General features: G+C 45.1%; 1 protein-coding gene across 2 annotated transcripts in view; it reads right to left on the bottom strand.

Annotated features, from left to right (window-relative positions):
• Positions 1–4986: 4986 nt before the first annotated feature.
• The window catches only part of LOC129829861 (prickle-like protein 1), a 46566-nt gene continuing 25359 nt past the window's right edge, over positions 4987–26193 (bottom strand). For both annotated transcript variants that reach the window (XM_055891844.1, XM_055891845.1), the window contains 9 exons: positions 13096–13279; positions 12308–12421; positions 11915–12052; positions 11493–11696; positions 8938–9124; positions 7896–8234; positions 7323–7631; positions 6668–7054; positions 4987–6580 (listed from right to left, as the gene is read on the bottom strand). In XM_055891844.1, the coding sequence (XP_055747819.1) occupies positions 6117–6580; positions 6668–7054; positions 7323–7631; positions 7896–8234; positions 8938–9124; positions 11493–11696; positions 11915–12052; positions 12308–12421; positions 13096–13279 (2326 nt within the window). In that variant the 3' untranslated portion in view covers positions 4987–6116. The remainder of the gene's footprint in view (positions 6581–6667; positions 7055–7322; positions 7632–7895; positions 8235–8937; positions 9125–11492; positions 11697–11914; positions 12053–12307; positions 12422–13095; positions 13280–26193) is intronic.

Below are 26193 nucleotides of genomic sequence, written 5' to 3'. Positions count from 1 at the left end.
AAGTCCTGGATGTCCAGCAGAAAAAGGAAACAGCATCACATCAGATAGCAACTTACACACCATCAGATAACTGTCATCAGAGGGACAGCATACAGGCAAGCAATCAATATAAATACCAAATATACCTACCCAGTTACCTCAAAGACAGAGGGAACCCCTCTCTGCCAGATCATTTACCTTCTACAGAGATACTACCCCTATGGCATTGATACTTCAACTCACACAAATCACTTTAAAGTGCTGTGGTTGACTCAGGGATATTATAAGTCAACAGTAATGGCCCCAACTGCTGTACTCACAAAACCCCAGGATGCAGTCAGTGACAACACAGAATGTTATACATCTCCACAGCTGTCAACAAACTATTGTTTGGAGGAATACTCACAACAGCTGGTAGAGGGGAACAATGCATGTCACCTTTAAATAAAGATTCCCAGTTGCTAGGGCGTTGTGCTGGGCTTCCTCTAGACCAGTGTTCCCCAACTCCAGTCCTTGAGTGTACCCTACAACACACATTTTTGTTGTAGCCCTAGACAAGCATACCTGATTCAACTTGTCAACTAATCATCAAGTCCTCAGTGAGTTGAATCAGGTGTTTGTCTGGGGCTACAACAAAAATGTGTGCTGTACTAGAGGACTGGAGTTGGGAAACACCGCTCTAGACCGCAGACCCCGCAATAGAAGTCTTCAGTATCTCTGAAACCATACCACTTGATCCACCCCTCTAGAAGTTGACTGTAGTTATCATCAATTCATTTCTGAACATTTGTTCTGCTTAGAAGAACACAAATCATGTATTATTTTTGTCTGCACCAGTAAATGTATTGAAGATCGGTGACCACAACAACATAAACATTAACTTGGGTCAGACAAATGATTCCATTAATGTGGCACTTCTGGGGAACAAGAAGTTAAGATTGTAGGCCTACTATTCACTTCTAAAGATGTTCCTATTGTGTGGTGTCATGCGCTGTTGGTAGATAAAGCGCAAAGATATGAATGTCAAACCAGTAATCTGTGCTTTATGAAAGTGTTTAAGACACTGGTCTAATAGTCTGTATCTGACAGACATTCTGAACAACATGTTTCTCATTCCACCTAGAGCCATGCCAATCCCCTACTGAGGTTAGAGCTGTCTCACTACACTCTCTTACCTGCATGTCCTTTATCTCTTCATCTATGTCACTCCTCCTCTCCCTCACACACTCCTACTGTACACACAGTACAATTTATCAGTCAATGAGGGCAGAGGACATTCTGTTTTATTAGGCTAAGTTCTCAGAATACAGTAATACTGAACACACAGAGGTATGTAAAGTGGTATGTAAAACAAAACAAAAACTGATCCTTCTCCTTCAACCCAGTGTCAAGTGTCAGCTTCTTCTATTTAGGAAGAAAAAAAATACACCTAACACTGAAAGGATCTCTCACATTCACACACCCAAGGCTTATAGATTAATTGTCCTTAATTCCAAATAAGCCGTTGGTTACTTGGACACACACATACCTTTAGAATGGAAGTAAAATCTTACAGGTCCCCAACAGAACTCTAGGCCTCTCCACAGCTCAGCACGCCACAGAGGATACAAACTGCAGAATTCTACTGCAGAGACAGAATGGAAGGGAGCAACAGACCAGCCAAACCTGTCAGACAGCTCACATGCACCTCCTTCTCCTTCCCCTACCTGACTACTACTTCTTCTTCTATGGTATTATGGCGGTCTGAAAACATACGTTAAAGGTGCATGCCGCCACCTTCTGTGTGGGCTGTGTGTCTGCCTACTGTTCTGGAAGAAAACAATGTGCCCTGCCAACTAACTAACTAACCCTACACCCATTAAAACCTCACCACTATTCCACTACTTTGGCTCTATCTGATCCTACACCAGGCTGGCAGGATGGGACACTATTGCTCAACACACCTTCTGCTGTAAAATCTCATCCACCCAAGTACTTCTCTGCAGCTGCCACCACAACATATATTTTCTGTGATTTTACATTCCATTTCTGCGGTACAGTTGATAACCATGGCTAATAATGCTAAGAAGCTAACCTTACTGAAGAACATGTTATTCCTATCACTCTCTATTGGCCTCGGGCTACTCACAGGTAAGTCTTAGGATCCCTCGCCCTGGACCCATCTTCCTCAACTACTCTCTTCACTGCCTCAGCATATGACACTTTCTGTACTACTCTCACCCTGACAACCTCAACCTGCCTTTCTCTCACCGGACACTTCTGATCTCCAGGACCATGGGTACCCCTACAGTTAACACACAACATTTCCCACCGATACCACACATTCTTTTGTCTCATGCCCTCCTGCACACTTTTCACATCTAGGAATCTCCACACTCTTGCAACATTACCATAGGTTTGGCACCTAAAACACAGTAATGGGGTTGGAACAAAAGCTCACACGAGAACTGACAAATCCTAACTTGACATAGTCGGGTAAAGACTGCATCAAAACTCAGGAGGACAGACAGTGGGTGTGTTCGAGCGGTAAGCCTAACAAAGCCTACTGTAGACGAAAGTCGGCGAGTGAAGTCGGGGGAGGTTAATCTGCGACAGCCGAAAGTTGGACACTGTAGTGGTTCTCCAACATGGCAGTGTTAACATAGCTGCTATTGTTTCGAAAAGTTTGTCTGTATAAATGTCGAAATAAACCTTTCTGTACCTCCATATCACACACTCACAAACTGGACACATAACGTGTACAATTCCTTGGTTAGAGAGAGGTCTCATATATCACTTTCATTTGTATCCTGAATCAAAGCAAAGTTGGTTCCTGTTTCAGTCATGTATTTGAAAAAAGTTGACAAATAGTGCCTCCCACAATGCAAGTGATGGCTGCATGGTGCAGTTGGTGAGAAGCAACTGCAGTGACTTGGTGACTTCTTAAAAAACTGCATGACCTTTTGATCACATGATTTTTGTAAAGTTCATGCAGTCGTCATGTAGTTACAAGTCGGACAATTTTTATAACCATAATGCAACACACTTTGAAAGGCGATGACCAATGATAGTCAACGACTTGACAAAAGTAATTTGCTCGAACACGCTCAGTGGCCGTGTTTCGAAAGCATCAAAACGACTGATCTACAAATTACCTTGCATCATAAATAACTTATCATTTATAGATCAGTCAGTCACAATTTACCCAGGATACATTGCGGTTTTGATCCTCTCTAACAAAGGCCAGTGTCTTTTCTGTTTCACCACGCTCTCCACCGGGTCTGCATCATCCCACCTGGCTGCTCTGAGCAAATCACTCCTACATAAGGAAGTAGACTTGCTTCTTCTGTCATGTGATAATATCAGTTTCCTATTCTCTAATGATTTCAGTAATCAGAAAGATTTTTTTATATGAAATGAGAACAAAGTTTTTTTTAAATAGATGTATTTCCCCTATTACAGAATTTACAGAATCGGTAATTTCCTCAAATTCTGAAAAGTGACAGTTTGATTGAAGTATTTTATATATATTTTTTAAACATATAAAAACAAGAACCTGCACCAAAGAGTACAAAAATAATGACTGGACAAAAAAATAAATCTACCCTTTACCTTAACAACAGCTTTGCACATTCTTGGAATTCTCTCAACCAGCTTCACCTGGAATGCTTTTCCAACAGTCTTGAAAGTTCCAACATATGCTGAGCACTTGTTGGCTGCTTTTCCTTCACTCTGCGGTCCAACTCATCCCAAACCATCTCAATTGGGTTGAGGTCGGGTGATTGTGGAGGCCAGGTCATCTGATGCAGCACTCTCCTTGGTCAAATAGCCCTTACACAGCCTGTTGGTGTGTTTTGGGTCATTGTCCTGTTGAAAAACAAATGATAGTCCCTCTAAGCACAAAACAGATGGGATGGAGTATCGCTGCAGAATGATGTGGTAGCCATGCTGAATTCTAAATAAATCACTGACAGTGTCACCAGCAAAGCACCCCCACACCATCACACCTCCTCCTCCATGCTTCACGGTTGGAACCACACATGCAGAGATCATCCGTTCACCTACTCTGCTTCTCACAAAGACACGACGGTTGGAACCAAAAACTCAAATTTGGACTCATCAGACCAAAGGACAGATTTCCACTGGTCTAATGTCCATTACTCGTGTTTCTTGGCTCAAGCAAGTCTCTTTTTCTTATTGGTGTCCTTTAGTAGTGGTTTCTTTGCAGCAATTCGACCATGAAGGCCTGATTCACGCAGTCTCCTCTGAACAGTTGATGTTGAGATGTGTCTGTTACTTGAACTCTGTGAAGCATTTATTTGGGCTGCAATCTGAGGTGCCCGTTAACTCTAATGAACTTATCCTCTGCAGCAGAGGTAAATCTCGGTCTTCCTTTCCTGTGGTAGTCCTCATGTGAGACAGTTTCATCATAGCGCTTGATGGTTTTTGCAACTGAACATGAATAAACTTTCAAAGTTCTTGTAGTTTTTCAGATTGACTGACCTTCATGTCTTAAAGTAATGAGACTGTCGTTTCTCTTATTTGAACTGTTCTTTCCATAATATGGACTTGGTCATTTACCAAATAGGGCTGTCTTCTGTATACCACCCCTACCTTGTCACAACACAACGGATTGGCTCAAATGCATTAAGGAAAGAAATTCCACAAATGTACTTTTAACAAGGCACACCTGTTAATTGAAATGCATTCCAGGTGACGGCCTCATGAAGCTGGTTGCTATAATGCCAAAAGTGTGCAAAGCTTTCATCAAGGCAAAGGGTGGCTACTTTGAAGAATCTCCAATATAAAATATATTTGGATTGGTTTAACTCTTTTTTTGGTTGCTACATGATTCCATGTGTTATTTCATAGTTTTGATTTATTCACTATTATTCTACAATGTAGAAAATAGTACAAATAAAGAAAAACCCTGGAATGAGTAGGTGTGTCCAAACTTTTGACTGGTACTGTACATGTTGCACTATTTCCTCTTGAACATATCATACACTTACATAGGGAGGCTTTACGTCAAAATGGAAACAAAGTTTACTTTACACAGACACACATGAACATACACACCATTCACAGCCCAGGTTATTGTGTACAGATAGCCTTTGAATCTCACTGTGTGGGCCTGACATTCTTAATTTTAGTACTCACTGCTCTCCCAGAGTATTTAACCAACTATTTGGTGATTCATAACTGTGTAACATTGCATATAACACCAAAGACAAAACCAGTAGGCTACAAAAACATTTGAAAAAAGTCAATCTTAGTTTATATCGGATTGGCTTGTTGGAAGAATGTGGTTGAGAACAACTGTCACCACATTCTTTGCTGAAGAACTCTGTGTGGAAACTGTGAGAGAGGGCCAAATGCCCATGAAGACTCAGTTACCGGGCTCCCGAGCGGCGCATTGGTCTAAGGCACTGCATCTCAGTGCAAGAGGCACCACTACAGTCCCTGGTTCAGATTCAGGCTTTACCACATCCGGCCGTGTTTGGGAGTCCCATAGGCTGGCGCACAATTGGCCCAGTGTCGCCAGGGTAGGCCGTCATTGTAAATAATAATTTGTTCTTAACCGACTTGCCTAGTTAAATAAAGGTTCAATTTAAAATGTTTAAACTACAAAGAAAGGTAGACTCTGAGAAGGAATCCTCAAATCCTTACTGTAAGGTCAGTAAGAATAACTTCCCACAATAAATGCGTATATGTTTATACTGGAATGAGAGTTCTCTCTCCACAAATTAACTTGAATAATATCATGCAAAGTGAATTTCCTGCCTTTTTGGAGTAAATCCTTTGCTTGTTCTAATGCTGTAACATGCACTACAGGCCCGCAGTGATGTTTCCTTACAGAAGCATACAGACTTCCCAAATGGATGCAAGTTTCATTTTACTGTGCAAAAACGTGCCCGAAACAATATACAAATATAAAACGCATAAAAAAATATTTTAAATCATATTCTGAACGCTAATATGTGATACGTCATAGTACAGTAGTTTACTCCATCTTTGAATAAGTCTGCTGCATAGGAGTATTGTGTTCAAAGTATCCCAAAGGAATACCAACATATTACAGATTTATTTTTGTGATATTGAACATTGGCTTGCTTGTTGAATAAGAATAACTTTCACTGGGTCTGTGAGGGTCAAAGTTAGGAGATTGCACAGTTTGTGTCTTTGTCCTTTGCGCCAAGGCTATTTGCTCTCCTCTTCCTCCTTCTCAGGCTGTTCCTCAAACCCCTGTCCTTCACTCCTTTCGTCTCTCCATCCCCCTCTCCGTCCACCGACGGGGGCCTTCGGGTTAGCTGGGGGGGCAAGGGGATGGGCTGCCCCAAGAAGTAACCCTCTTCCTCTGATTCTGAGGAGGAGGAGCAGGTTGAGCAGGAGTCCTCGTGTTTGTTGTACTGGGCTGGCTGGAGGGTGAGTGACAGGGGCTCTGTGTGGGAAGAGAGGGAAGCACTCTCCCGCTGTCCTCTCCATTCTAGAGCATCCAGACGGGGCCGATCAGGCAGAGAGTGACGGAAGCGTGTCTCTGTGCCTAGGTGGAGAATGGAGTCGGAGGCCACACGGCCGCGGTTCCACCCCCGCCGTAAACTACGATGTTGGTATGAACCATCTGTGAGGGGACACAAAAAAAAGAGACACAGTTGGCAGTTGTGATGAAAATTTAAAAAATCCAGGAAAATAGAGAAAGTGGTCTTACCCAGTAGGTCCATTTGAGGTGGAATGCCCTTCTCCATATGTAACCTGCGCCCAAAACCTCCATCCTCTTCCTCCCTCTCCACCTGTTCTTCTTCCTTTTCTCCTTTCTCCTCATCTTCTCCTTTCTCCTCATCTTCTTCTTCTTCTTCCTCCTCCTCATTCACAGAGTAGCTGCAGCTGATTGGCTCTCGGAAGCTGACCCTGGCTGTCCCACTGCGAAATGATTGGGGACTATGGTCAGGGGAGCTTGGTTCTGGTTGGTGCAGATTTGGCTTGGTCATCAAATCACGAGACTTGGTGGGTAGAGGGGCTGGGAGGGGCGGCGGGTCAGCAGGACTGGTGTGGTTTAGTGATGCAGGTAAGGAGGAATTCCTCGGGGGAGGAAACACTGGGAAGAAGGAGAGATAACAAATAAAATACCTCAATCTATAAAAAGGCAAAGGATTCAATTACTGTTCAATCAACTCACAATAACAGGAGATGAGAAAGATTTGGAAACGGATTTATAGAATACTACCGCAACTATTGCATCTAACAGAGCTCTACAGTTAACTGTTTCATTCTGAACACAATGCTTTAGCTTAAGACCCACATTTATTATGCATGTAATTGCCTTGAAGTAACACTTTGTAGAACAATTCACCAATGTGTAATACCTTTCGTAACTTGACTACTCTTCTCCACCCAGTTCCCACAGTCCTTTGCAGTAGAAGTTCCTCTACTGAAACTGGTGAGAGGGTGTCCAGCGTAGCCGTTGGGCTCTCCTAAAAACTCCAGATTACTGCCTGGATGCTTGTCACAGTCTCCAGTGTGCAAACTGTTGAGAGATTGGTCGACAGGCCAAGATGGTGCCCAGCCATTGGCTAAGCGACAGTGGGGAAGTGGAGAGTAGGACCTTCTGAGGTTACGATGACCGTTGGGTGGTGGGGAGACTCCATTTGGAACATCAGTAGAGATGTGAACACCTGGGAAACAGAGATGAAATGAAGATAAAACACACCTTGCTTGAATAGAAAAGGCTACGTAATCTTTGGCAATTTCTAAATGGTATTGTTTTGATAATTTGATCAAAGTTGCTTTGGATAAAATAACCTGCTAAATTACTCAATTTATTACTTCATTTCAATTTCATTCCCTGCAGGCTATGTTATGTTTGTATGTGTATGAGTATTACAAGGCTCAGGCATGACCTACATAACATGTAAATGCCATCTGCAGTATAACGCTACCTTTATTTTCCTGTGCAGCATGAACACAGTCTTTTCCTGGGACAACAGGGATGTTGGCTCCCTCTGGTGGTTGCTGTGGGGAGCAGCGCTGCGACTGTTGGATCTTCTCTGCAGTCTCACAGTGTCTGTGCTGCGGAGGCCGGCTCTGGAGGGCAGAGTCACACGAGTCTGAGTTATCTGGGTCCTCTCCCAGGGAGCAGGGCCTGGAGCAGAAGATAAGGCCCCCACGCGGGAGGAAGGGTCGCCCCAGCAGGGGGAGCCGACAGCGGGCACAGCAGAAACACGACTCGGCTGCATGCCAGTGCTGGCCCTCATAGGTCATCTGACCCTGGTCTATACCTGGAAGACAAAGAGAGGCTCTAAGGAAGTTGTCTCTATGCGAGTGTGTAACTCTCACTCTCTGTGTGAGTGAGCATATGTTTCTGTCTGTGCAGCACTCGTGTATATTGTTTTTTATGTGTACAGATGGCATATCTTAAATTTGATCATCCTGTTGTTGCATGAAGTTTCCTGCATAGCAGGAAATGCTAACTTGTAGTGTATTCAAGGTTTAAAAAGGCTTCTAAAGGTTGTCATTTCCTTTTTAAAATGTCAGACAAAAAATATGTATCAACCCCTACAAAATGTATAGTCCACAACAAAATGTTTTCCTGCTTTAGTAAACTGGCTCATATTAAGATCCTACATCTGTATGTGTGTAAACACTGAGCATACCAAACATTCTTAATATTGAGTTTCACCCCCCCCCCCCTTTTGCCTTCCGAACAGCCTCAATTTTGTCTCGCCCATTCACCCTCAATGACACACATACACAATCCATGTCTCAATTGTCTCAAGGCTTAAAAATCCTTCTTTAAACCGACTCTTCCCCCTTCATCTACACTGATTGAAGAGGATTTAACAAGTGACATCAATAAGGGATCATAACTTTCACCTGGATTCATCTGGTCAGTCTATGTCATGGAAAGAGGTGTTCTTAATGTTTTGTATACTCAGTGTATGCTTCCCTTTGTGGAAACATGGACCTGTGTAATTGCAGTACCTATGTGTTCCCCACAGGTGTCACAGTACTCTGCATAGAAGGACTCATAGCAGGAGCAGCAGTACGGCCGGCTCTCTCTCATGATGTACCGCTGCCCTCCCAACGCTGCCTCACACTCAAAACAACAGAAATGCTTCATGTGCCAGTGTCGGCCCTCTGCCTCCGTACACTCATCTGCTAGAATGATCTGCATTTCAGGGAGAGACGAAGTGAAGAAGAAAGAATGTGGGTCAACAAATCATATCTCAAGAAAATACTTCTGGTTGTTGAAAGACTGTCATTCCTCTGGCAAACAGGTTTTCCCAGGGTGTCCGTGTGACAGGGCCAATGGTGTGTCCTCTAAGGACTTCCCACTGGGCACACACTGGTTAAATCTACATTGTTTCTACGTAATTTCAATTAAATTACGTTGAAACCAACATGGAATAGATGTTGAATTGACGTCTGTGCCCAGGAGGTTGTGAAGGTCAGTCATGACTAGGGCTGTTGCGGTGACCATATTACCACCACAACGGTGGTCACGAGTCATGAAGGTTAGGTTTAGTCACTGTAATTATGCTTTTCCAAGCTCTGATGCTGCTTATGGTCATTAGTAGCCTACCAAACTTGCTAACTGCCTGGGACTCAGCACTCTATAGTCCCTCTGATTATTCTGACATCAATGCAAATGTATTCAAAAATCAAATCAAACACTTAATGAGAGCCCGTGAGCTCATGTTGCGCAACATTTCAATAGGCCATGCAATTGCGTGACAAAACAGAGTGATGGCCTCAATTAAAAAGAGGATCAGCTTTCTATAGACTAGGCCTACTATATTTATTTCTCAACTTTTCTAAAATTAAGCACATTGCTTATATTTACAACAGAAGTATAGTCTGCCTGGCTGGCATGAAAATAAACCACGGGGAAAAGCGTCCTCCATTCGCTATTTAAGTGCATAGATGACATTTATTTTTTTCCGCTGCTCCTGTTTCGATACAGGTGCATGATAAATGGTCCATTCTAAATCAAAACAAATTTCACACATATATTTAGTATATGTAAAGACAAGATTAAATCAAGAATAGTTTGATGGGTGACAATATTAGCCTATCACTTGGGAATGATATATTATCACTCGTGGATGTTGCCCAGCATAAGAAACGATGCCTTTTTTTGCGACTTTTTCAAATCATAGTCGCCCACCTCAGGCCTATATGTTTGATAAGATTTGTATCACAACTTCATAAAATAAAATTAAGCACATTAATCAGCTTTACAAGGGATGTATTGCCTAACTGGTTACATAAGCAGTACGTGAGTTTCAAGTTTGGGGAAGTATATTTTCACCATAAAAATGCACCTTTATAATAAAAGCATTACATGCATAATTGCATTTGCAGTCACTTTTGATAATGGTGTTTTCTGCTAATGGAACATTTGCACTTATAGCCTACTACCATGTGCGCATTGCTGTGCCTATAATGTGAAGAAATAGCCACATAATTTATCAACATTTTAAGCTAAACGTTCTGATCTGTTGCTTCAACCACATTGCGTAAAAAAGGTTTTTTGAATCTAGTGGTTGTATTACTTGGGATCTACCGCATCCCCCAACTGTCCCAGACTATGTTTAGAATATTTATTTCTCGCACAGAATAGGTGGACCTTTGTACTATGATGATGTAGGCTAGTGCTTTTACTGTTCGTTAGGCCTACGCATCTTGTTGGCTAACAAAAAGTAAATGTGGACAGTTCTTCCAACATCTTCCATATGCACCTCGGAAGAACGTGTGCAGTTGCGTCCCCGATGTGTCTGTCTTCACTTATAGCCTGTGACAAAGACCCGATCATGTGATGGAGAGCGCGCCACTCAGAGGGCACAACGCAAAAGGCATGGATTTTTTTTAGAGTGCATTACGGCCAGACAAAGGGGATGCCGCCGGGAAATTCTAGGCATTATCAAGTGCTTTTATCAAGTGCTTATCAAATTGCGAATGTTTGATTGATGTTGTGTACAGCCTGCGCAAAAAACTAAGTAGAGCTTATGCCTTTCAAGGTACTTTTTTAAAAATCATCATTATAGTCGCATCATGCAGCCTGTATTGAAAATCAAAACATATAGCCCAACATTTGTAAAAACAACTAAAGTTACATTAATAACTCTAAATTAAGCATATAGTAATAACAATTTCGTTGTTAACCGCTCAACACAGAATAGCCGCACTCCCTCAAATTGTTTGGAGAAAATATTTATATTTTATTCCGATTTGTTCAATTGTATTCTTCATACTATAAAATTATGTTTGACAATCCTGGTCTACAGGCACGTAAATCAAAGAAAGAAGACATACTCTCCCAGCCCAGAGTAAGAGTACACATCTCCTCATAAGAGTCAGTGTTAGAACTGGACAGGGCAGATAGCATGTATAAACAGACAGTGGATCCACAGTTTAGAGAGCTTTGTGGATAAGACAGACAGCGGTTAAACAGTATGGAGAAATTTGTGGACTCGACAGGGCAGGTCAGAGTGTATGAGCCAGTGCGGAGAGATTTGCGTTGTAGACACAGTCACCTCATCACAGGCCTGGCAGCGTGGTTTCATTCTCTCAGCGTGGTGCCGGCCGCAGTAGATCTGTCCGTCCTGGTAGAAGTAGATGAGGTCTACCAGCAGCTCAGTGCACGAGGCACACTGGAAACACTGAGGGTGCCAACAGCTACCGTGCCCCGCTCGGCTGGCAAACACTGCAATGTCCCCACCATAGATCTGTCTGCCACACTGAAACACAGAGAGAGAAAGAAAGAGAGCGAGAGAAAGTGAGAGACAAAACAACAGGTAAACAAAATGCAAATGTGCTTGAGGGAGTACAGAGAATACATACACTAAATACCAAGAAATTCCCTAATTCCTCGTCTCCATCTCCCCAATCCCTCACTTTCAATGTTTTCGTCCCACCCTAGTCTCCCCCCTGATCCCCCACCCCCAGCAGTGTCTACCTGTTGGCAGATGGCTCCGGTCATGGTGACAGGGAACAGTCTGACCATGCCTCTGCCCAGGTTCTCCCTCTTCCTCTGCTGACTGAACAGACAAAGCTCCTTCTTCTCCTCCTCATCCAGATGGTTACAGTACTGATGCTGGAAACACAAAACACATAGAGTTATAATGCTGACTCAGACAAGCAGAACAGTAGTGAGGAACAACACAAACCAACTAAATTACAGCCCAGAAGCTAGGAAAACCAACATTTCACACAGAGTTCCAGTCTAGTATTAGAGAACAGTTACAATGCTGAGTCAGACAAGCATCCCAGCAGAAAACAATTATATTACAGCCCAGGGGCGTTAGGTCACCAATACCTCACACAGAGTTACAGTATTAGAGACCGTTACCTCACTGTCGTGGGCTGGTAGCTGGTGAAGGAGCTGTTTGATGCGGTACCTCTCTCCTGAGCTGTTAGCATAGGGCACTCTGTCCTCCGGGATACAGCTGAAATACTGATACACCTGGATTAAAGAACAACAATGTTCAGACACACACACTCCAAGGATGTTTTTGACCCTGTGTGTTGAAGTTTAAACATACACTGAGTACAAAACATTAATGACTCCTGCTTTTTCCATGACAGACTGACCAGGTGAATCCAGGTGAAAACTATGATCCCTTAATGATGTCACTTGTTAAATCTACTTCAAATCAGGTTAAAGAAGCCTTGAGACAATTGAGACATGGATTGTGAATGTGCCATTCAGTGGGTGAATGGGCAAGACAAAATATTTAATTGCCTTTGAAAGGGGTATGGTAATAGGTGCCAGGCGCACCAGTTTGTGTCAAGAACTACAACGCTGCTGGGTTTGTCAAGCTCAACAGTTTCCCATGTGTATCAAGAATGGCCCTCCACCCAAAGGACATCCAGCCAACTTGACACAACTGAGGGAAGCATTGTCGTCAACATGCGCCAGCATCCCTGTAGAATGCTTTCGACACCTTGTAGAGCCCATGCCCTGACCAATTGAGGCTGTTCTGAAGGCAAAAGTGGGGGTGTAACTCAATATTAGGAAGTTGTTCTTAATGTTTTGTACACTCATTGTATATGCTGAGTGTTAATGTATGCATGTATGTGAGAGAGTGCTCTCACATTAATGTATGTATGTGAAGCATTCTCTATACTGGTTCTGACCTGTTCAGGCTTGAGTCCAGGTGGGACCCAGGCGTACTCCTCGGATGCACAGCCCGAGTCGTCATCAGAGATGGAGTGTCTTTGGAAGTCTGAAACCAGCTTCATCATCATCCTCTCCAGCTGGCCCGGCACCGCCCGCACTGCATGCTCCTCACGCACACACTTACAGTGCACACAAATCTTTCTGTGGAGAGAAAAAGAGGCCATTGGGTTCAATACATGGCAACTCAGAGTATTGCACAGATGCAACACCAACCAAACAGAAGGCTAGGACTGAACAGTTGGCAACAGTGTGACAATTATTATTATTTTTTTTACACATCTAATAATCTAATCATAAAACACGCCATTGATTGCCAACTCAAAAACCCATACTGTCTGTAGTCAAGTATTGCATGGCAGGAACATAATTTGCGTTGGAGACATGAAGTCATTAGCCAGCCCACAAACATTATTGAGCTTGACTCAATATGACTCCCTACATTACAGTTACTAACACAACAAACAGGTGTTCATCCAAGGAGAGGCATGTCACCAACTCCGATACAGTCAAATATACACTGAACAATCAGAGGCTAAAACAAGCATGGAGTAAAACTGCAAACTGACACGCACACGCATTCAGTCTAACAGTGACACGGTTGGATACACACACAACTGGATGAGGAAGCTGACCATTCTCTGAATACCTGCTGAAGGAGACCCCAGCCTATTGAACTCAATATTAGGACGGTGTTCTTAATGTTTTATACACTCATAGGTTAGACAGTGTTTTTCTTCTTCCGTTTCTTACCACGGAACTACCGTACATTGAATGTTTGGACTTCTGTTATGAAGCCAGAGCATGAGTGAGTCATATTTCACTGTTAGTTTTACAAAAATAATTCTACATTTTCAGTTATAAAACTGATGATTGTTTATTTTTGATTAAAAGGTATTGATGATGGGTGTACCTTTTGCTTCATGCGTTGTAAACTCAGCAAAAAAAGAAACGTCCTCTCACTGTCAACTGCGTTTATTTTCAGCAAACTTAACATGTGTAAATATTTATATGAACATAACAAGATTCAACAACTGACACAAACTGAACAAGTTCCACAGGCATGTGACTAACAGAAATGGAATAACGTGTCCCTGAACAAAGGGGGATCAAAATCAAAAGTAACAGTCAGTATCTGGTGTGGCCACCAGCTGCATTAAGTACTGCAGTGCATCTGCTCCTCATGGACTGCACCAGATTTTCCAGTTCTTGCTGTGAGATGTTACCCCACTCTTCCACCACGGCACCTGCAAGTTCCCAGACATTTCTGGTGGTGAATGGCCCTAGCCCTCACCCTCCGATCCAACAGGTCCCAGACGTGCTCAATGGGATTGAGATCTGGGCTCTTCGCTGGCCATGGTAGAACCCGGACATTCCTGTCTTCTAGGAAATCACGCACAGAACGAGCAGTATGGCTGGTGGCATTGTCATGCCAGGATGAGCCTGCACGAAGGGTACCACATGAGGGAGGAGGATGTCTTCCCTGTAACGCACAGCGTTAAGATTGTCTGCAATGACAACAAGCTCAGTCCGATGATGCTGTGACACACCGCCCCAGACCATGACGGACCCTCCACCTCGATCCCGCTCCAGAGTACAGGCCTCGGTGTAACGCTCATTCCTTCGACGATAAACGCAAATCCGACCATCACCCCTGGAGAGATAAAACCGCGAGTTGTCAGTGAAGAGCACTTTTTGCCTGTCCTGTCTGGTCCAGTGACGGTGGGTTTGTGCACATAGGCGACATTGTTGCCAGTGATGTCTGGTGAGGACCTGCAAGCCCTCAGTCCAGCCTCTCTCAGCCTATTACGGACAGTCTGAGCACTGATGGAGGGATTGTGCGTTTCTGGTGTAACTCGGGCATTTGTTTGTTGCCATCCTGTACCTGTCCCGCAGGTGCGATGATCGGATGTATCGATCCCGTGCAGGTGTTGTTACACTTGGTCTGCCACTGCGAGGACGATCAGCTGTCCGTCCTGTCTCCCTGTAGCGCTGTCGTAGGCGTCTCACAGTACGGACATTGCAATTTATTGCCCTGGCCACATCTGCAGTCCTCATGCCTCCTTGCAGCATGCCTAAGGCAAGTTCACGCAGATGAACAGGAACCCTTTCTTTTGGTATTTTTCAGAGTCAGTAGAAAGGCCTCTTTAGTGTCCTAAGTTTTCATAACTCTGACCTTAATTGCCGACCGTCTGTAAGCTGTTAGTGTCTGAACGACCGTTCCACAGGTGCATGTTCATTAATTGTTTATGGTTCATTGAACAAGCATGGGAAACAGTGTTTAAACACTTTACAATGAAGATCTGTGAAGTTATTTGGATTTTTATGAATTATCTTTGAAAGACAGGGTCCTGAAAAGGGGACGTTTCTTTTTTTGCCGAGTTTAGTATCATCCGCATATAGATGAAGTTTACAATTTCTAAACAGATTGACCAATGGTGTTTATATAAATAGTGAAGAGAACAGGTCCCAAAATCGAACCGTGGTACACATTTATGCACTTCAAGAAATTTCGGACTTAGCCTGAGTTCTGAGTTCTTTCACTAAAATAATCATGAAACCATAAACAGGCGTCAGAGCTCAGGCCTATCGAGGACAACTTATTCAATAAAATAGCATGATCAACAGTATCAAAAGCTTTGGACAGGTCCACATACAAAGCAGCACATTTCATTTTAGTGTCTAAAGTATTGACAAGATCATTAACAACTAAAGTGGTTGGAGTAATATTGTCAAGACCAGGTCTAAACCCTGACTGGTTTACATTCAAAATACATTTCTCAGATAAAAGAGCAAAGTTGTACATTACCAAGGATTCAATAATCTTAAAGAGACAAGGAAGCCTTGAAATGGGCTGATAATGATTAAGATCACTAATGTTACTATCCTCACCATTATGGAGTGGCAGCACAAGAGCTGATTTCTATCATTTTTTAATATTTCCCAATAACAATGTTAAATTAAAAATGTGGGGTATTGAGCCAGCTATGACGGGCTCTGCAGTTTGAGAATTTGGCAGGGTTCTTACAATCAGAGAGTGGTTACATAATAATCCATATGTTTTTACACAATGGTTCCTCAGTTGCTTCAAAGCTTGCCAGGCCAGGCCTACACCTGTGTTCCTGGCCTTTACCCAAGCATCATCTCTTTTATGAATGACTTAAAGATAGTATCTAAAACATTTTGGCAAGGGAAATGGATTTCACCTCTACCCTGTCTGTCAGCTCTGACCTCATGATAACCCTCAATATTAATATCAGAGTTGAGAATGTCCAGAAAGTTTCAGTCAATACCAGAATGTCCGAATTCATTTGCATAGCCCAGATCTTAATGTAATTCAGTTCAGGAAGTAAGTGCCTAATGTTCAGATGCATAAACCCAAGTCCTTTACAATTTCTGAAGTCACATGGAAATTCCAACTCAAACAAGCAAGTATGTTCAATAGGCGGTTGCGGGCCCTGTCTGATGGTTGATATTGGTTGGTTTGGCTATAAGATTGCATAGAACTAGACCATTAGTCTATCCCTATTAGTAAAGAGGAAGAAATTGGAATTACCTTTCCAAGGTTAGCATCATAGGGCCTGAGGCCGCAGCCAATGTCAATATGAGGAACTCTCAGAGTAACCAATGATGGAATGTTATAAACTGACTTACATTGGCTTTGGTTGCTATTGTGCAACAGCCCAAGCCCTCTAAGTGATTTGAAACCCGAGGGGGTATTCAAGTTTATGGTATTCACATTTGAACTTTAAGCACTGGGTGAGCAGACCCCAGTGGGCTCCCCTTTTGAGCTAACAATAGCAGATCTAAGAGTGGAATTCAATCGAATGGGTACAAAATTACAACTGACAACATCCCTGGCAGTATAGACAACAGTACGAAGATAACGCTTAGAGAGGATGGGCGGTTTTACCCGAGTGGGGCTTGGTCTGTCTCTGAGTCAATATCTTAACACAGCTTTAGAATGTGACGAGAGTCCGGGCTCCTACCGTAGATGGTTTGGGTGGAGTCCATCATCCCTGTATAGCATCTTTTGTTTCCAAAAAGTTTTAAAAGATTATCAATTAAAGTTATGCCAACAGAATGGCAGTAGACTTTAAGCCAGATATGAAGTGCTAAAAGCCTGCTGAACTTTTCACAGTCGAGACTCAGCGATGGCACGGGGCCAGATATAATCGGCTGCTTTTCAGAGCCTTTTAGGGCGTTGATCAGCTCAATAAAATCCTGTTTCATTATCTCTGATTTACCATTTTTGATATCATTTGTTCCCACATGCACTACAACAGCAGCAGCTCTTGGCTGGTAAAAAATAAATCCTGTGATATCCTTCACCGTAGCCCCCAGGTAGCACAGGGTTTTAGCTCCAGGAACTAAGATGTGCTTCACCATGGAACTACCAATGATAATGGCTGGAGGAAGTAGTAGTGCTAGTAGTGACAGTAGTGCTTGGCAAGCGGGAGCAAAGGGCACTGTGTCCCAGTGTTGTTACCATTCATGCCCACCCCATTGAGTAGTAGACTGTATGTATATATCAAGGTGACATCTAGATGGTTATTAATATTAGTTATTTCTTGTGTAGGCTGCTATCCTGACCTGGCTATGTCATATGGCTGTGACCTACACTAGTTCATTTAGCAGACAAGATCATTTTATTGTATAAAGAATACAATTGAATATAGCTGAATAAAACAGAAAATATATTTTCTCCAAACAATTTCAGGGAGTGCGCACATGTAGCTATTGTTTTGATAATGCCTCGAATTTCCCGGTAGCATCCCCATTGTGTGGACTTAATGCCCCCTAAAAAAATCCATGCTTTTTGCGGCCATTGGCCGTTGTGCCCTTGGGCTGAATATAGTAATTAGAATTCCCTTCTCCTGGCTGCATGCTCCGAAGCACCTCTCACCCACACGGCTCTCTCAGATAGCTACATTTTTATTAGCCAATGCAGTCACATGATTGGGTCTTCCTCACAGGCTGAAGACAGACACATCAGGGACGCAACTGCGCACGTCCATATCCAATTCCGGGGTGCATATTGAAGATATTGGAAGAACTGTCCACATTTACATTTCATCAGCCAACACCATTCTCAAAAGTGACCGAAAATGTAATTATGTATGTATTGCTTTTATTATAAAGGAGCATTTGTATGGTGAAAATGATCTTCCCCAAACTTGAAACTCACACACTGTCACGCCCTGGCCTTAGTATTCTTTGTTTTCTTTATTATTTTAGTTAGGTCAGGGTGTGACATGGGGAATGTTTGTGTTTTGTTGGTTTTGGGTGTTTCTATGGTAAAGGGGTTGTTGGGTGTAGTATATGGGTTTGTGTTGAGTTCATGTGTCTAGCGTTGTCTATGTATGTTTAGTTGTCTAGGAGAGTCTATGGTTACCTGAATGAGTTCCCAATTAGAGACAGCTGATTTCGGTTGTCTCTGATTGGGAGCCTTATTTAGGGTAGCCATGGGCTTTCATTTGTTGTGAGTAGTTGTCTATGTGATACGTTTGTAGCCAGTGTGTGCACATCGTTGTTTAGCTTCACGATCGTTTTCTTGTTTTGTTTAGTGTTTAAGTGTTTTTGTTTCGTTTGCCTTCTTCGTTAAATAAAAAGGAGATGGCTTATTTTCCTAAAGCTGCGTTTTGGTCCGTCAATCCTCCACACGATCGTGACAGAACTACTCACCAATACAGGACCAAGCGGCATGGAAAGCGGCAACAGGACCCACCTACACAGGATTCGTGGACATGGGAGGAGATACTGGATGGTAAGGGGCCGTGGGCACAACCGGGAGAATATCGCCTTCCTCGTGAAGAGCTGGAGGCAGCTAAAGCCGAGAGGAGGCGATATGAGGAGGCAGCACGGAAACAAGGCTGGAAGCCCGTGAGTACAACCCAAAAATTTCTTGGGGGGGGCCTTAAAGGGAGTGTGGCGAAGTCAGGTAGGAAACCTGCGCCTACTCCCTGTACTTACCGTGGAGAGCGAGAGTACGGGCAGACACCGTGTTACGCAGTAGAGCGCACGGTGTCTCCTGTACGCGTGCATAGCCCGGTTCGGTACATTTCAGCTCCACGTATCGGCCGGGCTAGACTGAGCGTTGAGCCGTATGTCATGAAGCCGGCCCAACGCATCTGGTCACCAGTGCGTCTCCTCGGGCCGGCGTACATGGCACCAGCCTTACGCATGGTGTCCCCGGTTCGCCTACATAGGCCGGTGCGGGTTATTCCACCTCCCCGCACTGGTCAGGCGACGGGGAGCATACAACCAGGTAAGGTTGGGCAGGCTCGGCGCTCAAGGGAGCCAGTACGCCTGCACGGTCCGGTATTTCCGGCGCCACCTCCCCGCCCCAACCCAGTACCACCAGTGCCTCCTCCACGCACTAGCTATATGGTGCGTGTCTCCAGCCCTTTACCACCAGTGCCTAAACCACGCACCAAGCCTCCTGTGTGTCCCCAGAGTCCTGTGCGTCCTGTTGCTGCTCCCCGCACTAGCCCTGAGATGCGTGTCCCCAGCCCGGTGCCACCAGTCCCGGCACCAGGCCTACAGTGCGCCTCAGCCGGCAGGAGTCTGCCGTCTGCACAGCGATGCCTGAACTGCCCGTCTGCCAAGCGCCATCTGAGCCATCCGTCTCCCCAGCGCCATCTGAGCCATCCGTCTCCCCAGCGCCATCTGAGCCATCCGTCTCCCCAGCGCCGTCTGAGCCATCCGTCTGCCATGAGCCTGCAAAGCCGTCCGTCTGCCATGAGCCTGCAAAGCCGTCCGTCTGCCATGAGCCTGCAAAGCCGCCCGTCTGCCATGAGCCTGCAAAGCCGCCCGTCTGCCATGAGCCTGCAAAGCCGCCCGTCTGCCAGGAGCCGCTAGAGCCGCCCGCCAGACAGGAGCCGCTAGAGCCGCCCGCCAGACAGGAGCCGCCCGCCAGACAGGATCTGCCAGAGCCGCCAACCAGACAGGATCTGCCAGAGCCGCCAACCAGACAGGATCTGCCAGAGCCGCCAACCAGACAGGATCTGCCAGAGCCGCCAACCAGACAGGAGCAGCCAGATCCGTCAGCCAGCCATGAGCAGCCAGATCCGTCAGCCAGCCATGAGCAGCCAGATCCGTCAGCCAGCCATGAGCAGCCAGATCCGTCAGCCAGCCATGAGCAGCCAGATCCGTCAGCCAGCCATGAGCAGCCAGATCCGTCAGCCAGCCATGAGCAGCCAGATCCGTCAGCCAGCCATGAGCAGCCAGATCCGTCAGCCAGCCATGAGCAGCCAGATCCGTCAGCCAGCCATGAGCAGCCAGATCCGTCAGCCAGCCATGAGCAGCCAGATCCGTCAGCCAGCCATGAGCAGCCAGATCCGTCAGCCAGCCATGAGCAGCCAGATCCGTCAGCCAGCCATGAGCAGCCAGATCCGTCAGCCAGCCATGAGCAGCCAGATCCGTCAGCCAGCCATGAGCAGCCAGATCCGTCAGCCAGCCATGAGCAGCCAGATCCGTCAGCTAGCCATGAGCAGCCAGATTCGTCAGTCAGCCATGAGCAGCCAGATCCGTCAGCTAGCCATGAGCAGCCAGATCCGTCAGCTAGCCATGAGCAGCCAGATCCGTCAGCTAGCCATGAGCAGCCAGATCCGTCAGCTAGCCATGAGCAGCCAGATCCGTCAGCTAGCCATGAGCAGCCAGATCCGTCAGCTAGCCATGAGCAGCCAGATCCGTCAGCTAGCCATGAGCAGCCAGATCCGTCAGCTAGCCATGAGCAGCCAGATCCGTCAGCCAGCCATGAGCAGCCAGATCCGTCAGCCAGCCATGAGCAGCCAGATCCGTCAGCCAGCCATGGGCCGTCCCTCAGTCCGGAGCTGCAGTCCCTCAGTCCGGAGCTGCCGTTCCTCAGTCCGGAGCTGCCGTTCCTCAGTCCGGAGCTGCCGTTCCTCAGTCCGGAGCTGCCGTTCCTCAGTCCGGAGCTGCCCCTTATCCTGGTGCTGCCCCTTATCCTGGTACTGCCCCTTAGTTCGGAGCTGCCCCTGACCCTGGTACTGCCCCTGACCCTGGTACTGCCCCTGACCCTGGTACTGCCCCTTACCCTGGTACTGCCCCTTAGTCCGGAGCTGCCCCTTAGTCCGGAGCTGCCCCTTAATGCAGTGGGGTTAATGTGGAGGGGGGTCATTTGGAGGAAGCTAAGGAGGCGGTTAGGGACTGTGGTGACGTGGGGACCACGACCAGAGCCGGAGCCGCCACCGTGGATGGAAGCCCACCCAGACCCTCCCCTAGACTGGTTAATGGTGCGCCCGGAGTTCGCACCTTAAGGGGGGGGGTTATGTCACGCCCTGGCCTTAGTATTCTTTGTTTTCTTTACTATTTTAGTTAGGTCAGGGTGTGACATGGGGAATGTTTGTGTTTTGTTGGTTTTGGGTGTTTCTATGGTAAAGGGGTTGTTGGGTGTAGTATATGGGTTTGTGTTGAGTTCATGTGTCTAGCGTTGTCTATGTATGTTTAGTTGTCTAGGAGAGTCTATGGTTACCTGAATGAGTTCCCAATTAGAGACAGCTGATTTCGGTTGTCTCTGATTGGGAGCCTTATTTAGGGTAGCCATGGGCTTTCATTTGTTGTGAGTAGTTGTCTATGTGATACGTTTGTAGCCAGTGTGTGCACATCGTTGTTTAGCTTCACGATCGTTTTCTTGTTTTGTTTAGTGTTTAAGTGTTTTTGTTCTGTTTGCCTTCTTCGTTAAATAAAAAGGAGATGGCTTATTTTCCTAAAGCTGCGTTTTGGTCCGTCAATCCTCCACACGATCGTGACACACACTGCTTATGTAACCAGTTAGGCAATACACCCCTTGTAAAGCGGATTAATGTGCTTAATTTATTAAGTTATTTGGCCACTTTAGTTGTGATACAAACCTTATCAAAACATATAGGCCTATGGGCTAGGCTTATTTTGCGACTATGATTTGAAAAAGTTCAGAGAAAAACAGGCATGTGCTGTTTCTTGCCTCACTGCACACAAGCTGGGCATCATTCACAAGTGATAATATAGTGAAAGGCTAATATTGTCACCCATCAGACTATTCTTTATTTAATCTTGTCTTTACATATACAAAATACTATACAGTGATTCGGAAAGTAATCAGACCCTTTGACTTTTTCCACATTTTGTTACTTTACAGCCTTATTCTAAAATAGATTAAATCATTTTTTCCCCTCATCAATCTACACACAATACCCATAATGACAAAGCAAAAACACGTTTTTAGAAATATTTGCAAATTTATAAAATATAAAAAAATGAAATAAAATGTACATAATTATTCAGACCCTTTACTCAGTACTTTGTTGAAGCACCTTTGGCAGCGATTACAGCCTCGAGTCTTCTTGGGTATGATACTACAAGCTTGTCACAACTGTATTTGGGGAGTGTCTCCCATTCTTCTCTGCAGATCCTCTCAAGCCCTGTTAGGTTGGATGGGGAGCGTCACTGCACAGCTGTTTTCAGGTCTCTCCAGAGATGTTCGATCGGGTTTAAGTCCGGGCTCTGGCTGGACCACTCTAGGAAATTCAGAGACTTGTCCCGAAGCCACTCCTGCGTTGTCTTGTCTATGTGCTGAAGGTCCTTGTCCTGTTGGAAGGTGAACCTTCGCTCCAGTCTGAGGTCCTGAGTGCTCTGGAGCAGGTTTCATCAAGGACCTTTCTGTACTTTGCTCCGTTCATCTTTCCCTCAATCCTGACTAGTCTCGCAGTCCATGCTGCTGAAAAACATCCCCACATCATGATGCTGCCAACACCATGCTTCACCGTATGGATTGTGCCAGGTTTCCTCCAGACGTGACGCTTGGCATTCAGGCCAAATAGTTCAATCTTGGTTTCATCAGACCAGAGAATCTTGTTTCTCATGGTCTGAGAGTCCTTTAGGTGCCTTTTGGCAAACTCCAAGTGGGCTGTCATGTGCCTTTTACTGAGTGGCTTCCGTCTGGCCACTCTACCATAAAGGCCTGACTGGTGGAGTGCTGCAGAGATGGTTGTCCTTCTGAAAGATTCTTCCATCTCCACAGAGGAACTCTGGAGCTCTGTCAGAGGGACCATCGGTTTCTTGGTCACCTCCCTGAGGTTTGGCCGGCCAGCTCTAGGAATCGTGGTGTCCTTTCTACTCCCTGACCAAGGCCCTTCTACTCCGATTGCTCAGTTTGGCCTTCACTCAGTACTTTGTTGAAGCGCCTTTGGTAGTGATTACAGCCTTGAGTCTTCTTGGGTATGACGCTAAAAGCTTAGCACACCTGTATTTGGGGAGTTTCTCCCATTCTTCTCTGCAGATTCTTCATGTGCCTTTCACTGAGGAGTGGCTTCTGTCTGGCCACTTTACCATAAAGGCCTGATTGGTGGAGTGCTGCAGAGATGGTTGCCCTTCTGGAATTTTTTCCCCCATCCCCACAGAGGAACTCTGAAGCTTTGTCAAAGTGACCATTGTGTTCTTGGTCACCTCCCTGACCAAAGCCCTTCTCCCCTGTTTGCTCAGTTTGGCCGGGCGGCCAGCTCTAGGAAGAGTCTTGGTGGTTCCAAACTTCTTCCATTTAAGAATGATGGGGGCCACTGTGTTCTTGGGGACCTTCAATGCTGCAGACATTTTTCGGTACCCTTCCCCAGATCCGTGCCTCGACACAATCCTGCCTCAGAGCTCTACGGACAATTCCGTCGATCTCATGGCTTGGGTTTTGCTTTGACATGCACTGTCAACTGTGGGACCTTATATAGACAGGTGTGTGCCTTTCCAAATCATGTCCAATCAAATTGTAGAAACATCTCAAGGATGATCAATGGAAACAGGATGCCCCTGAACTAAATGTTGAGTCTGATAGCAAAGGGTCTGAATACTTATGGAAATAAGGTATTTTTTTTACAAGAAATTTGAAAAACCTGTTTTTGCTTTGTCATTATGGGGTATTGTGTGTAGATTGATGAGGAAAACAATTAATTTCATAAATTTAAGAATAGGGCTGTAATGTAACAAAATGTGGAAAAGGGGTCTGAATACTTTCTGAATGCACTGTATGTGTGAAATTTGTTCTGATTTAGATTGTACCTGTCTCGAAAAAGGGTCAGGGGAAAAAATACATGTCATCTATGCACTTAAATAGCGAATGGAGGACGCTTTTCCTGTGGTTCATTTTCATGCCAGCCAGGTAGGCTATACTCCTCGTGTAAAAAGAAGCAATGTGCTTAATATTAGGAAAGTTGGGATATAAATATAGTAGGCCTAGCCTATAGAAAGCTGATGGGATACTCCTCTTTTTAATAGAGGCCATCAATCTGTTTTCTCACGCAATTGCACAGCCTATAGAAATGTTGCGCAACATGAGCTCATGGGCTCTTGACTAGATTTTCGATTAGATTTGCATTGATGTTAGAATGATTAGAGGGACAATAGAGTGCTGAGTACCAGGCAGTCTAAGGGTTGCCCCCTCTCATTGAATAACTCAAGCTGGTTGATCCGTTGCCATTAGTAACTTAATTATTCTTATAACTTCTTCTGTGTGCAATTTTTAAATAATGGGTTCAAGGACATACATTTGGTGTATTATAAGCAATTATTGGTACCATGATTGTCTTTGAATTTGTGAAATGTATTTACACAAAGACTGACCATGAATATTGCAATTTTTCCATTCAATATAATGGTGGATCCTGTTTTCTGCTAACAATGCCTGCAGTACTGCGGCCGTCCTTAAACTTCCGTGGCTACAATGAGAGGGGGCAGTCGTTCTCCCCTGTCCCACAGTGGTTAATAACTGTTGGAGGAAGAGAAGATGGAGAGAGTAATCCTCCCCCTTGTCACCACCTCTGGGCTGTCATATCTTTCCTCTGAGTAATTGTTCCTGTCTGTATGTGGGACTGACTGTGGCAGTGTGAGAAAGGGTTTGTACAGTATGTGTTCATGTATGTGTAGGCATTACATGTGTGGATGCATCAGTGTGTGGGCTCCTGTATAAACAGTATCTCTCTGGTTCTTGTGTGATTGCATAACAGGCCCTCAGCTGGTATTTGCGGCTCAAGGCCAGCTCCTCAGACACAGATGGAGGACAAAGCCGCTTTGCGTAGACATCCCCCTTAAAACACACACAAACACCAATCCTTTCATGTGGATAAACAGCATTCACTTTCAATCCCCTGTTCTAAAGTCTCCCATCTCATCCTTACTACTATTCCCTTCCCAATAAAATATTAAACTGAACAGCTCTCCTGCGGATCGTTTCCAACCCTGGCTGCCTGAGCTCCTTATAAGGCCAGGTTGTAGTGCAGTGGGTTCAGTATAAATCATGGTAAACATAGCAGGTCACATCAGGGTAAGCCATGCTGGCAAAACTCACAAGCCACAATCTAGCCCCAGCTGTTTGTCCTCAGAGCGTGTGTACACTGTACGTGTGTGGATGTAAGAGCCACCGTACAACACAGAGTCACTTGTGTGTGTGTGTGCACGTGCTGGTACAGATGCCCCACAGCATGCAGGCAGCTGGAAAACCATTACATGTACCAGGGAATGTTATCCAGCCACCCACCAGCTCCTCAAAATAACAGGGAGATTTATCAGGAAGGTAATCAGCAAAGAGTTGTCTAGAGTATAGTTTCCAAGTCCAACATGAAATGCTATTGCACCAGAGCAATTCATTTTAAATGATGTGTAGGTCTGTGCTTGCAAATGGGCTTGATTGTTATTAACCCACTTGTATCTCTTTGCCAGCCTGGAAAGACATCTAGCTTGCCATTTAGAGTATATTTAGCTTGAATGCCAGGATGGCACACTCAGCCGCCACACCCAGCCACTGCCAAGAGACCCTCAGAAATGACCGGCGGTGCTACTGTGGTCACAGAGCAGATGCGGATGTGATATGTTTGGCCTGTAATCCCTGTTACGCCTCCAATTCTCAGGTTACGTCACAACCGGCTGGGCGTCAGCGCACTGTGGCTGTAACAGTTGTTGTTGTTGAGGCATCTTTCTTTGTGTTGATATGTAAACAGTGACTCTGGTTGTGGATAATCCCGTACATGACTGACTGCTGGGCAGAAGGATACAGTAAAGTAGTGTAGGCTGCT

Source organism: Salvelinus fontinalis, chromosome 31 (genome assembly GCF_029448725.1).
Source record: "Salvelinus fontinalis isolate EN_2023a chromosome 31, ASM2944872v1, whole genome shotgun sequence".
Taxonomy (NCBI): Eukaryota; Metazoa; Chordata; class Actinopteri; order Salmoniformes; family Salmonidae; genus Salvelinus; species Salvelinus fontinalis.
The sequence above is the reverse complement of the archived record's forward strand: the minus strand, read 5'-3'. Positions and strand labels throughout refer to the sequence as shown.